Source organism: Moschus berezovskii, chromosome 18 (genome assembly GCF_049115385.1).
Source record: "Moschus berezovskii isolate FMDL1 chromosome 18, NW_MosBer_1.0, whole genome shotgun sequence".
NCBI classification, from domain to species: Eukaryota; Metazoa; Chordata; class Mammalia; order Artiodactyla; family Moschidae; genus Moschus; species Moschus berezovskii.
Window position 1 is genome coordinate 62,796,215 of NC_142477.1, and position 14,855 is coordinate 62,811,069.

The following is a 14,855-nucleotide window of genomic DNA, read 5'->3' on the forward strand; positions in this document are numbered from 1 at the left end:
CACTTGGGAGTGCACTTTACTTACCAGTTGATTATAAAGATTATGACTCAGAAAGAGATGTGTAGGGTAAGGTATGTAAAGCATGGGAGTGGGGAGGTGGCGATGCCATGCCCCCTCTGAGTATGCCACCCTCCCAGCAGCTCCATGTCTTCACCAACCCAGAAGCTCCCTGAACCCCATCGTTTAGGGTTTTTAATGGAGGTTTCATTATGTAGGCAAGATTGATTACACTATTGGCTCTTTTCGATTAAATCAGTCTCCAGCCTCTCTCCCTTCTGTGGAAGCTGGGAGATGGGGCTAAAAGTTCCAAATGCCTAATCAAAGCTTGGTTTTTCTGGTGACAAGGGGCTCTTATCACCCTTGCACGTATGCTAAGGCACTTCGGTCAAGTCTAACTTTTTGTCACCCTATGGACCGTAGCCCACCAGTTTCCTTGTCCCTGGAATTCTCCAGGCAAGAATCCTGGAGTGGGTTGCCATTTCCTTCTCCAGAGGATCTTCCTGATCAAGGGATCAAACCCACGTCTTTTAGATCTCCTGTGTTGACAGGTGGATTTTTTACCACTAGTCCCACCTGGGAAGCCCCATATCACCCTTATCACTGAGGAAATAACAAGAGTTTTAAGAGCTCTGCATCAGGAACTGAGGACAAAAAACAAATATCTTTCTTATTACACTACCCTGTTATGTTTATCCATCCTGAAAAGAAAAAAATTCTAGAAACGTCTCCTTAGGGTGTTAGCCTTTCTGACTATTTCCAGCTCTCCCTCTCTGTATACTCTCTATAACCCCATAAGAGAGTGACTAGAAACTTCCTTTTTGTTCTTCATTAGGTTTTTCAACACATAACTAGTTCCCCTGTGACAGACTTCTTTATCTGTCCACTCCAAACAAACCGTTCATGGGAACAAGCATTCTCAGAGCACTGGAGTTGAATGCCCACACTAACTCTCTTCCTTCCAGAAGAATCTTAGGAAGTCAGTGGTAAGGATGAACTTAAATGGCCAAGGAATTCACTCCAGGGCCCCCCTTTCATGGGCCACCTCCTTTGGCCTCTGGGTCACTGAGTTCCACAGAGGAGAACTGAGCCTTTCCAGTGTCCAGGGAGGCCTGTTGGCTCTTGTTCAGACCTCCTCTGGAAAACTCTCAGAGCTGTGTACCCAGCCTCTGGAACGGAAGACCAGGAACTTCACTAGTTAAGATGGGATGGGATGGCAAGAGGACCAGTTTGACGGAAGGCCTCTTGCCTTCTGCCCCCGCCTGTTTCCCTCCCTGCACATGCTGAACAAAAACAAAAACACAACAAACCCCAGGGAAACAAAGCTATTTTAAAATACTGTTATCAAGAGATCTTCCTTCTGAGGTAGAAACCTCACTTCCTCCTTGTCGGGCTCTGCTCATCTGTGGCCCCAGAGCGTCTCTGACGGCGAGGGCCTCAAGCCCACACTGGTTGATCTGGAATCTGGGTTTAGGTCCCAGCATGTGGTAATGTGCTCCACTCTGATGACACTTTTCGTTTCTAATAATAGAGCCGATGAAGTAATATTGCAATTGATGTTCCCGGGGATTTGATTGGATAAGTGCATAAGCCCTAGAGGGGGAAGGGGGTTGTATGGACGCATCACATTAGTATTCCCATCCTATCGATGCGCCGGGCCGCGAACCACGTCAGCCGGACTGATTCCCGGCGTCTGCCAGTCCCGCCACGGATTCATTTGGGATCCTCAAACAGGCGAGCCCCGTGGAGACGAGGGATCAAGACAGCGGATTAGAACCAATTGCCTGCTTCGGGGACAGCCAGCCCTTCCAGGCCTGGTGACTGGGAGGGAGGGGAGCGCCGCCGACGTGGCCGTGGGAAGACACCCGAAGCTAGAGCGACACTCTCCCCGCTGCACCCCCACCCCTGCCCCCCTCCACCTGGCAGCGCAGGCTTTTGAAAACTGTCCATCTGAATGGAAACTCGGAACCGCCGGGCGGCGTGTTCTTTCTCGCCCAGCCTTGCGATCCATGCCGAGCGGAAAGCGGTGCGAGCCCGCGCCAGCGCCCAGCTCCCGGGACAGGGCCGGCAGTGTTGCTGAGCAGAACTTGACGGAGCCCCTTCCTCGCTGCTAGTGGAAGCGATGCTGCACTGCACAGCCAGCGCTTCCCCGGCTCTCCTTCAAGCTGAAGGTTACCCACCCGCGCAGCCAGCCCCAACCCTGTGAGCGCCGCGCCTCGGGTCCCAGCTCCGGCTGCTCGGCGGCGGCTCGCAGGGCAACGACAGGGCCGCCCGCGCCGGGGCGCACTGCACCAGCGGCTTCGGCTTGGTGGATGTGTATGCATGAGTTCTGCACCGAATGGGCGCAAAAAGCGCCCCAGCCGGTCCACCCGCTCCTCAATCTTCCAGATCAGCAAGCCCCCGCTGCAGAGCGGGGACTGGGAGCGCAGGGGCAGCGGCTCCGAGAGCGCCCACAAAAGCCAACGAGCCCTGGACGATTGCAAGATGGTAGGTGGAAAATGCGTCTCCTTTTTTTCCTTTTTTTCTTTTCCCTTTGGAGATGTGGGGGAATCGTGTCCGTTAATCGTTCGCCTGAGTGCCAGCCACTCCGCCACCCTCATCTCCTCCATGCCGATCACGTGCATATGCACTATTTTTAAATCTGCAGTCCCCCAGATTCGGGGTGACACCGGGTCGTCATGGACCCGCCAAGAAGTGCCGCGGAGAGAGTCTTGGGGGCAGCGGTTGTAGGTCATCCTTCTAACCCCTCGGAGAATGGCAGATACGAAAGACGCGGTGAACCGGCCGGCTCACCAGGGAGGGAGGGGTTAGGAAGGTAAGAGTGCTGAATTGTGGGGAGACAGGAGCAAACAAACCCAAACAGGACGCACAGGGCGCTGCGGCGGGGACGAAGGTTCCAGCGCAGAGGCTGTGGCGGGTCTTCCTGTCAGACACCAGAGCCCGAACCGTTCAGTGGTCTGGCAGGAAGTGAACGGACTGCCTTAATACAACCCGCCTTTGGAAATCCACAGGCCAATTCAGATTCACATCCCAGCTCTAGTAGAGGGGAACATTCTATGCGAGAGTTGCCAGCATCACTCTCTGGTGACCTGGGAGTGGCATGGTAGCTCTCCAAATATACTCTCGATCGTCAGAAACTTGAGTCTGAACGGATGGGAGCAAGTAGGTCTGGAAATAGAACTTCCATGACCAGACTTTGGGATGAAAAATAAACACTTGCCTTGGACAAAGAGAACAATCTTTGTGTCCCAGTCTTTAAACACTCTGTAGGCTCTTTAGTAGATTTGAGGTGGCTCAGGGGTCAGTGAAAGCCTCTGTTTAGGTAGGAAAAAATAGCAAACTTTCTGTTGATAAATGTCTTATGAAAGAAACTCGCTTCTTTTCCAGCTTGTGCAGGAGTTCAACACGCAAGTGGCCCTGTACCGAGAATTGGTCATTTCCATTGGGGACGTCTCGGTCAGCTGCCCCTCTCTCCGGGCGGAAATGCACAAGACAAGAACCAAAGGCTGTGAAATGGCCCGCCAGGCACACCAAAAACTTGCTGCCATTTCGGGGTAGGAGCCTCTTTGGCGTTATTTGGTAATTCATGTATATGATGTGTGAATGCTGGCACACAATGGATATTTAGAGTGATCAAAGCCTCAGAGATGATTGCTGCAAATGTGAGGTTTTAACCAATTACTCTGAGATCAGGATTGTCTAGAGAGCTATGAACAAACTATAGGCCAAATTATAATCCAAAAGTTGTGTGATTTTTGTATATATAGTGAATATTTGGGTCGTTGAGTGTCTTTTTTTTTTCAAAGTTAACTTTCAATATGCTGGCCACATTTTGGAATTTGAGGCTTAAGATGTTTTTGTACCAAAGTGAAGTAAAATCATCATGCCTCAAGATTATTCTGTCATCTGCTGCTAAACATGTACTGCACAAAAATCTTTGCTAAATCCCAGATTTACTAAACTATTTATACCATGAGTCAAATTCCTATGATACCATTTAAAATAAGATCCCTAAAATAAAGTCTTGGATATAAATTACTCTCTTCACTGTAGTGTGTGAAAGGGAAGTTTGAACTTGAGAAAAACTTTTTCAAGATTGGGGAACTTCACAAATTTAACTAAATTTAAGCTGCTTTTGCTCCCTCCCCCAATTATTTTTAATTCTTTTTTTCACATTTATGGATTCTCATGCCTATTTTAGGTGATAAGACAGTGAGTGAAAACTTCTCTCCTGAGACTACACTCACTTCCTCCTGATCTCTCAATAGTGGGAGAAAACTTAATTGTGGATTTTGTTAACAGTTCCTATTTCAGATAAGTACAAAGAGCAAGGAAACACAGGAATCTTTATGGAGGTACATTGATTTAAGTGTTTGATTCAGTCTGGATTTAGCCTTTATATGTTTGTCTTTATCAGTATGATTATATCACAGTAGAAGTTCTGGTTAGACTCTTGTGCTAATGTTGTAGATTAATCACTTATAGGAATTATATCCAATTTACTTTTTTGAAAGAATCATTTTATCTTTAGTGCCATTAATATATATGGTGACAGTTACTGGTATATAAAGATTAGAAAGCTGTATGTCACCTCTCTCAGTAACTAGTTTACATTTGACAACTAGTTTATATTTTATGTGATGAAAAATGATACACTCTACTAATCTCCTTGAAGTGAAAGACATATAAAATGTTACAAACCTATTTTATTTAGTAGAAGTATTGAAAATTATTGTCCTTTTCTGTTTTGTTTGTCATACTATACTTAACAAGAAGTGAATCTGTGAGTGAATCTAAGTGTTTAAGGATTTGGGGGAGGAAATGCAGCTGTGAAAAGTATCAGAGAAGAAGAGAGAAAAACAATCAGAATCACAAAAGGGAATCATGGTGGATTAAAGTCTACAAAGCAACAACCGTTTGGAAGAAAAAACAGGTTTAGAACAGGAAGTTTTATGCTCAGAGCTAAGGAACTGCATATTTGTAAACTGTGTGTCTAACAGTTTATGGTGGGTTTATATCCAGGATTCCTTTGAGCTGGACCTCAAATTGAGAACATGTTCTAATCAGATAAGGTGTACTGCAGAAATGAACAAGTCAGTTTAGTCTATTCTGCTACACACATGAAATTCAGTTTCTTCTAAAGGTTTAGGAAAGAAAGAGTCTGCAACTATTGGGTACCAGTTAAGTTTTGAGGATTTGAGGTGAATTTTATTAATTCAGGGAATTATAGCCTTTCACTCCTTGCTTACATGTTATTTGAGGAATGTTACTGGGGGCAGGTTTATAAGGATTCGTGGGAAAACAGTTGTTCTTAGAGCCTTGAAAGTAAGGTCAACTCTATTGAATGTTCTGGTGTAGGATTTGAAACATTTTCCTCCTTAAAATAATGAGATAGAGTTTAACCTTTCTGAAAAATGACAGCAAGATAATTGAGGAAAATCCCTTAAACCCATCACCATCTGGACCCCATTAATGAAGGATGTGATTCCCCTAGGTGGAATTCTGTTCCTGATATTGCTGGTTATGCAGGCTCTCGTTTCAGGCTTCCTGTGAAGGTTGGTAGGGAGGCTGAAGGATTCACTTTACAATTGGATGCAGGGGTAAGAAAAGCAATGATTCCTGGGGAATGTAGACAGAAAGACTAGATTTCTTGAGTGCCCATTGTCTGCTGGTACAATCCATTTAATTGACAGAGTAATCCTCTGAGGGAAGGATTAGTATCTTTATTCAACAAATTGGTTTCAGGGAGGTTGAGCAAATTGCCCAATCACAGAACTAAAAAATGGTACTTCAATCTGGCCCCAGGTTTGCATGCTTCTGAAAACCATCTTTCCTCCATATAATGCTGCCATTCAAAAAGATGTCAGGTAGAAAGGAACAAAGTACTTAGACATGCTCAAGAGATGAACTTCCAAAAGAGTACATAAAATGAAAGAAGCCAGTCACAAAATACCACATATTATACGATTCTGTTTAAGTGAAATGCTCAGAGAAAGCAAATCTATAAGAAACAGAAAGTAGATTAGTGGTTGCCTATGGTGGGAACAGAGAGGAAGTGCAAATGAGCTTGAGGTATCTTTGGGAGTGATGGAAATGATCCAAATTTGAATTAGGGTGATAGTTGTCAACTGTATGTTTTCTGAAAATCAATGACTTGCACACTTACAATGAGTGAATTTTATGGTATGTAAAGGATACCTCAATAAGTGTTTTTAAAAAAGTGTGATCACTGTTACCGTGATTAACACTTGCCTTTCGTTGGGTTTATTCTTTTCTACATATGTAGCTTTTAGTGAAAGGGATATGAGCTACAGAGATGGGACAAAGTAAAGCTTGGCTCTCCATGCATCAAGATGCCTGCCTGATAGTGATCATCTAAGCACCAATTTGTTTCTCTGGGGAGGAATACAGGTGGGGAAAAGGCAGGACTTGAAGGACTAAATTAAATCATATCTTATCAACACAGACCCCTCCTTTACCTCTCTACCATCTGGTTTTGGGGCCAGAAGAAGAAGACAGGGTCGAAGGTGGACAGGATGAAAAGAGGAGGCAAGATAATTAGGGAGGAAGAGAATTAGAATTAAGCCACACAGGTAGCCCATGGCATTGCAAGAACCCCAATTTTACCATCCCTAAGGTCTTTTACATTTCACTGTCTCTGAATTTACGATTTATTTTACAATGGATCATGCATCATCATATTGAACAGCAGCATCTTTTCTTTCTTATTGGTACATAAAACAGTGTTTCTTAAAATGGATGATGTCTAAATAAAATATAGTTTGGGTTAAAAGTTAAAAATAAAAAAAAAAGAATTAAGCCACAAATGCTATATCGCTTCTATCCTTGACCAATTGAAGTCCTCAAGGAATGGTGACCACAAGAGAAGAAGATTCAGAGTGTGGTTCTCACTAGCTGGCCCTGGGTAAGCAGGCCTTCTTCACAGATACAAGGGAAACACTTTCTCAAATTGTATTTAGATAAGCAGACGTTTGGGTACAGCCTTTTCTTTCTTTACTGTACCTTCGCCATGCTGATCTTGTCCTAGGTGTTAAAGCTAAGAGGGGCCCTGCTCAGTGTTTCTGTGTATGTGTGAGTGTGTGCATGCATGTATGCATATGTACACACATCAGGAGTAGCTGGCTTTCTGGGCCCCGTCTCCTTGAACTTCCTTCCAAAAATGACTTCTGAGACACCTTTGAAGAATCCCTAGGGCTCCATGATACAGAGAATACTGAGTTAGCAAAATATCCTCCCTTTATATTTGCAGAATCTGAGTTTTGGAGGATTTAAAGTGACTTTAGAAGCAACTTGGTCATTTGACTGTGTATGAGGATTTTATAGTCAGGCAGACCTGCGCTGAATACCATATTTGCTGATCTTGATGGAATTACTTAACTCTCTGAATCTCAGTTCCCTCCTTTGTAAACTAGTTGAAGTGCTTACTCCTGGGTTAGTTGAGAGGACTTGGGGAGTCAGCTGGGTGATACCTACCCTGGCAGTGGCACTCTGCCCTTCCCAGGTTGCTCTAAGGATGCAACCCAGGTCTCATGCTCCCTCATCTAGTGTCTGTTCCATCAACCACATCATCTCCTGAGAGTGAAGACAGAAGAGCACGAGCTAGGAGGACCAGAAGAGACAATATCCTCTAGCAAACCCTCTAGTTTATGCTGTGACTGGTGGGTTGGTGGTTAGGAGTCCTTGTCCTATGTGCTTAGATGGTGTCTATGTTGCTCTGGGTCTTCACACCACAACCTTCTGCTAGTGGCTGCTGATGAGAGTGAAAGCGAGCTTTGAGTGTGCTACTATGAAAGGCAGTATAGCCGTCATAGGGAAGAGCACTGACTCTAAATCAGATTGTGTGATCAGTCACTCAGCCATGTCCGACTGTTTGCAACCCCATGGACTGAAGCCTGCCAGGCTTCTCTGTCCATGGGGATTCTCTAGGCAAGAATACTGGAGTGGGTTGCCATGCCCTCCTCCAGGAGATCCTCCCAACCCAGAGATCGAATCCAGGTCTCCTGCATTGCAGACTGATTCTTTACTATCTGAGCCTGGCTAAAATCCTGGCTTCACTACTTACTAGGGATACATGTGAACTGATATGCCAGTTGCTTCACAGGGTGGTAAATGGCAGTCTGGTGTGGTGACTAAGTACATAGACTTTGGAGTGAGACTGCCATTGTTCAAATCTCAGCCTTACTACTCACAAACAGTGTGACCTTGGGCAAAGATATTGTCTCTCTGCCTCAATTTCTTAATCAGCAAAATAGGGCTGATGAATAATGGGAGCAAATCGTACAGTATTCTGAGGATTGAGTAAAGTAAAATATATCAAACACTTAGAAGACTGCCTAGCATCCAGCAAATGCTGGTATTAAGTTCATATTAGTGTTACTGTAATTTTTAACAAAACATTTAAATTCAGGTGGTCAGATACATTTATATAAAAAAATGTATCCATCAAATAGTTTTCAAATAAATATTTCAGCTGGAATAAATTTTTGTTTACCTTGGCTTCTTACTTTATGTTCTGAAAAACTTTCTAGGCTGAAATTTCCCAGACAGTTATCGAAAGACCTCTTCTTTAATATGTTAAAAACACTATGGAGATGTGAAGGTTCAAAAGTAGTTAGGTTTAAGATTATGTTCTTCATATAAATCAACCTAGATTCTTCATAAATCATAATATTTACAAAATCTTTTAGCCTAACTCTGGTATAAGCTGTGTGACATTGAACGAGACTGTTAAATTCTCTGTACACCTCAAAAATTGAATTGAATGATTTCTGAGTCATCTGGCTTTATCATTCTAGTGTTCTATGTTAATTCATATAGAATCACATAGATTTTCTTTACAGAACTGAGCTATTAAAAAAAAAAAAATAAGCACATGCCAGAAGTTTGATGATTGAATTCCAGAAATAATGTTAGGATGTGAACACACTGTGATCACAAGAAGAATCTTAATCTCCTAATGGCTTCCAGGAATAATATAATGATTATCCTAGGGGTTCATATCCACAGATTTTAGGTTTTTCCCTTCAGCAATTGTTTTCCTGACCGGCCAGGCCTATGTTTTCCTCCTTGTCCTCCTGTCTTTTCTTCTTTTTTTGGTCTATTTTAGTTGTGCTTGATTCTTGTTTGACTTCCCTGCTCTGTTTCTCCAGTCTCCCTGTGTGTCCACTTCCGGTCTTCTTTGCTAGGATACTGAAATGGGAGAGGGAGAATACACAACTGCAGCTCAGTCAGGGTGCTTCTTTCAGCTCTTTGCCTGAGGGTGCAGCGATTACGGGGGGTGGGGGGGGGGTGATGGAGAGCGGAAGGAGTGTTCGGTGAGAGAGCAGAAGGGGTGTTTGGTGACTATGGAGGCAGCTCACTCAGCTTTCCTTGATCCACATTATAGAGGAGGCCTGGGGTGTAGTAATAGAAGCCTAGTTTGTAGTCATGCCAGGTCACCCACACTGTCCTTTATGTTTTCTTCCTATTACAGATGCTTGGGTTTTAAATTTTTAACTCTCACTGGTCTGAGAGTGAAAGGTGAGTTATATCTGCACCAAAAGAATATGCTATCCACCTAAGACAATGACAATTCAGTGTTAGTTTTCTAGGACTCTAGTAACAAAGTACCACAACCTGAATAGCTTAAACTATGGAAAGTTCTTTTCTCACAGGACTGGAGGCCCAAGATCAAGGCAAGGCTAGTGCCCTGTGAAGACTGTTTCTTTACCTAGCTTCTAGTGGTTTGCTGGCAATCTTTGGTGTTTCTTGGCTTGTTGAAGTATGTCTGCCTCCAACTGCACATGATGTTCTCTGTGTGTATGTACGTGTGTCCCGAATTTCCTGTTTATAAGACATCAGTAATACTGAACTTGGGGCCCACTGTACTGTACTAGTATGACCTCATGCTAACTTTACTAATTGCACCTACACCAACGTATTTCCAAATAAGGTCACATTCTGAGATCCTGGGTGTCAGGATTTCAACATATGAACTTGGGAGGAGGGGTACGGACACAGAAGGGTAATTCAACCCACAGCAAATTTCCTTCCCCCATCTGCAGTAGAATGCATACTTTGGGTTGTTTTGCCTGGTGGGGATGGAGTTTTGCCCAACACTATCTGCAAAGATAGTGGAGGACAGAGGAATCTAATGTGCTGCAGCCCATGGGGTCACAAAGAGTCGGATCCGATTTAGTGACTGAAAACAACAACAATCTGCATACTTTCTCAACACTTTTGCACTTCCCAGCACCCAGCGTTTTATCATTTGCAACACTGCAGCTCATATTGGGGTGGGATTTGTGACCATGAAATAGAATGTTTTTTGTATGAAATGGATGTATGTGTTCACAAAGAATTCCCAGTATGGTTAGCACTTTGCTCTAACCGATTTAATTACTGATGTCTGAAGGTGGAGCAAAATCAACTGCAGAAAAGAATATTAGGGGGAAGTAGTAATTAATACATCGAATATTAGGCACCTGACAGACCACATATAGGATGCTCTCTTCCTCTGATCTGCATGGCTGGGAGTAGGTGGTGGTTCTCAGTGGTACTGATACTGTGCTCAGAAGCAAGTGACAAACGACCGACTCACACCAAATTAAAGAAGAGTGTTATTCTTATTAACCAAACTAAGTGTGATAGGGAATCTAGACACATGTCTCCCATTGCATATCGAGGTTTAGCCTTTTTATTTTTGAACAGACCTAATGACTTTTACCTTGTTAAAGCTTTCTAATAGATGTTTCAATTTAGAGAGAAAATTAAATCTAATACAAACTTCAGGAAAACTCCTCATCACTTTATTATTTATTCTGTGAAGTACAAGAGAGCAAGGCTGTGTTTAATTCATGTTTATACTGGGTGCCAAGCTCATGAGGAAATGTGCACCTTATTTGTTCATTAGGTTTACTTGGTTGTTTTAAGTCTATTCTTAAAAGACATTATGTCATATACTTCAATTTAAAAATCAACTAAACTTTAATAGGGAAAAAACTGTGTCTTGATACAGACTTTAGAAAAAAAATCAGCAAATACATTAGCTTACATTTTATATTTCTATTATATTTTACTTTATTTTTTCTTGTTTGTAACTATAAAATCAATATGTTGGTTTTTAAATGAGAGGACTTGAAGAACACACTTAAGATCAATTTCTGAGGCATAGATGTTCATTCTTATAAGAAATTAGTGGGCAGTGTGTATTTTAGAATTACTCAGAAGGTAATCATGTTTCAGGTTATTTGATAAATGTCATCCTAACATCACCCCACTCCAGTACTCTTGCCTGGAAAATCCCATGGACAGAAGAGCCTGGTAGGCTGCAGTCCATGGGATCGCTAAGAGTCGGACACGACTGAGCAACTTCACTTTCACTTTTCACTTCCATGCATTGGAGAAGGAAATGGCAACCCACTCCAGTGTTTCTTGCCTGGAGAATCCTAGGGTTGGGGGAGCCTAGTGGACTGCCGTCTATGGGGTCACACAGAGTCGGACACAACTGAAGCTACTTAGCAGCAACATCTATTTGGTGACTTTATGTTGAGTAGTTAAACAACCATTTTCTATTGAGATTATTTTTTAAAAACCATTCTTTAAACACTTGGCCCTTGAAAGTTTAGATGTGTCTCATCCAAAAAGATACCTAAAGCAAACTCCGGAGCAGTAACTAAACCACCAGGCAGTTCTTTTATTTCCTTTGCTCTAGAAGACAAGACTTTAAAAAAACAGTGAAACTTCCTGAAAAACATGTAATTGCTCATCTATATACATATATGTATATTGCTTGTTCATACACATATAATATATTCTTATAAATAAATACTGAAATTTATGAAATAGATTCCTGTTAGGATAATGTGTCTAAGCCTTTAAAAAGAAGTGCTGCTTTAGCAAATAGTTTCCAATCCAATGGAAAACTCTAGCTACAATAGGTTAACAAAAACCAACTTAACATTTGCAGGTATAGATAAATAGTAAGTTAACAATTCACAACTATTTAGCTGAGTTTGAGCCAAAGGTCGGGGGCGGGGGGTGTTGTATACTAACCCAGAAGGCATCAAATCCCTAGCATATTCTTCAGTTACTAAAAATAAGTATCTCAACGTCTCCCATAGTCGTATTCTGTCAGTTACTAAGTCCTGTGGTGTTTTACCTTTTCCAACATCTGTTGTATCTCTTTTCACCCCATTGTTGTGGCCACCCGCATAGTTCAGAATCAAGCCCCCTCCAGCCATCAGCTATTCCAGTTGGTCTCCTCACCATTAGTCTCTCACCTTTTCAGTCTCTTGCTGGATCCAGACTAATCCTGCTAAAACCCTCCTCTGATCTTGTCACGTCTTTGCTTTAAAACTTTCAAAGATGCTCCATTGCCTAAAGCAGTGTTTCTTCAAATGGGATTCATGCATTAACCTGCCTCAGAATCATGTGGGGTGCCCTTGGACTGACAGAACCAAAGTTCTAGGGAAGGAGGCCTGGAAATCCAACTTTTTAACATGCATCACCCCACCCTCTAGGAGATTCTTGAACATGCTGAAAATAAGGCCTGTCAGCCTGAAGCGCTAATTCTCAACCTGGGCTGCACGCACTGTAGTCATCTGGGAAGCTTTAAAAAATTGCTGATGCTTGAATTCCATCCCTAGGGTTTCTGATTTAGATGATCTGGGAGGCAGCCTAGGCATTGGGATATTTTTTAAAGCTCCCTATGTGAGCGTTTGTATAAAAATGGATTACATTTGGCTACACTGAACACAAAAATTCAAAGTAGCAGTTGCTTAAAGACACTAGGGTTTATTCTGTCACAGAAAAGAAGCCCTAGAATGGCCAGTTTCGAACTGGTATGCTGGCTCACAAGTGACCATTTCTGTTGCCTGTTTTTCATGGCTTCCATTAATTTCAATTTATGATGTGAGATTACAACAGGTGCTCCAGCCATGAGTCCCAGTTCCAGACCAGAAGAAAGGTTGAAGGCGAAAGGCCACTTCCCAGCTGGGTCCTCTCTTTTTAAGCAGACCCAAACAGAACTTCTTCCAGAACTGCATCATGTGACCACATCTCACTGTGAGGGAGACAAAGAAAAGTGTTCTCTTATCCCTGCCACCTTAAATAAAAGAAGGGCTTTAACACCAAGGAAAAGAGAGAGAACAAATATGGGGAAGCAACACACGACCTCTGTCCCCAGTCTGTATTCCTGGACTTAACTTTTACCACTTAATTTGTAAACACTTTGCTTACTCGGACTAGTCTGCTTTTTAGTCCTTAAGGGTATGTAGCTGGATGGCCCCATTCTATCAAGTCTACATCTATGGTTTCTAGATGAAAAAGCCCATTCCATCTATTAAAAGAACTAATTTACTCTCCTAAATGTCAAGGCCTTGCTTGCAGTCTCATTGTCTGCCATGCTCCTTGCACAGAAATTCAGAGTGGATTGGAGGGTCCCAAAGTGAATAAGAATATTTTTTCTGCCTTTAAATGGACCAGTGAAAAAGATGAAAGGTTCAGGAACCACTTGGGAGGACAGGAAGTTAGGCAAGGTGCCTTTGAAAGGGTTTGAGTATAATTTTCACACAGCAGGATGTGAAACAGGATAAGGCCTACAAGGAGGATAAGTAGTGGCATTCAAGAAATCAATTTTTAAGAATCTACCAGAAATGGAGTGGGTTGTTTTTTTTAAAAAATAGATCTAAACTTTATTTTTTTAATTTATTCTTAATTGGAGGATCATTGCTTTACAATATTAGTTTCTACTATACACAAACATGAATCAGCTATAAGTATGCATGTATCCTCTCCCTCTTGAGCCTCCCGCACCCCGACCCCAACATTCTAAGTCATCACAGAGCACTGAGCTGAGTTCCCTGTGTTGCACAGCTTCTTCTCACAAGCTATTTTACACATGGTAGTGCACACATGTCAATGCTTCTCTCTCAATTCATCCTACCTTCTAACCTTTATTTTAAATCAAAGAAAAAACTCCATCAAGGAGCTAAAATCTGATGAGCTATATTAGGCATAAAAGGTAGGGAGGCAGGGTTTTCTGGAAATGGATATAAGCTTCAAGATGATCTGTGGTCAACATTGTGAGTTCATTGAGAGAGACTGAAATTGAAACTCATTATCTCATATAAATGGTGTTATAAACAGAAGTCGGGACATAAATGGTATTTAACCCATAATTTCCTAAACTGTAAACCTATTCAACACATGTGACAGTATCTTCGGTGAGGAAACATATTCGTTTCCAACTATGGAAGTCATCTTCCTTTCTGGGGACCTATTCATAGAGCATCCATATGCCACGTGCTTTTCTAGGTGCCAGAAACACAGCAGTTCTGAAAAAGTAGAGAAGATCCCTGCATTCATGGTAGGGATGATCAAGAAGAGCTATAGTCTAAAATTTTGTGTCCCCACAAAATTTATTATGTTGAAATTCTAATGCCCAATATGATGACACTAGGAGGTGGGTCCTTGGGAGGTACTGAAGCCATAGGATGGAGCCCTCATGTATGGGATTTGTGGGCTAATAAAGAAGGCTCCAGAAATATCCCTCACCCCTTGCGCCAGTGAGAACACAGAGAGAGAGCATGGCTATGAGCCAGGAAGAAGGCTCTCACCAAACAGGACCTTTTTGTGCCTTGATCTCATATTTCCCATCTCCAAAACTGTGAGAAATACATTTCTGTGAAATGGCACCCCACTCCAGTACTCTTGCCTGGAAAATCCCATGGATGGAGGAGCCTGGTAGGCTGCAGTCCATGGGGTCCCAAAGAGTTGGACACAACTGAGCGACTTCACTTTCTTTCTTTGTTTCTAAGCCACTCAGTCTGTGGTATTTTGTTATAGCAGCCTGAATG

General features: G+C 42.6%; 1 protein-coding gene across 5 annotated transcripts in view; it reads left to right on the top strand.

Annotated features, from left to right (window-relative positions):
- Positions 1–2,319: 2,319 nt before the first annotated feature.
- The window catches only part of RGS7BP (regulator of G protein signaling 7 binding protein), a 111,192-nt gene continuing 98,656 nt past the window's right edge, over positions 2,320–14,855 (top strand). For all 5 annotated transcript variants that reach the window (XM_088827725.1, XM_055422002.2, XM_055421998.2 and 2 more), the window contains exons 1-2: positions 2,320–2,484; positions 3,385–3,551. In XM_088827725.1, the coding sequence (XP_088683851.1) occupies positions 2,320–2,484; positions 3,385–3,551 (332 nt within the window). The remainder of the gene's footprint in view (positions 2,485–3,384; positions 3,552–14,855) is intronic.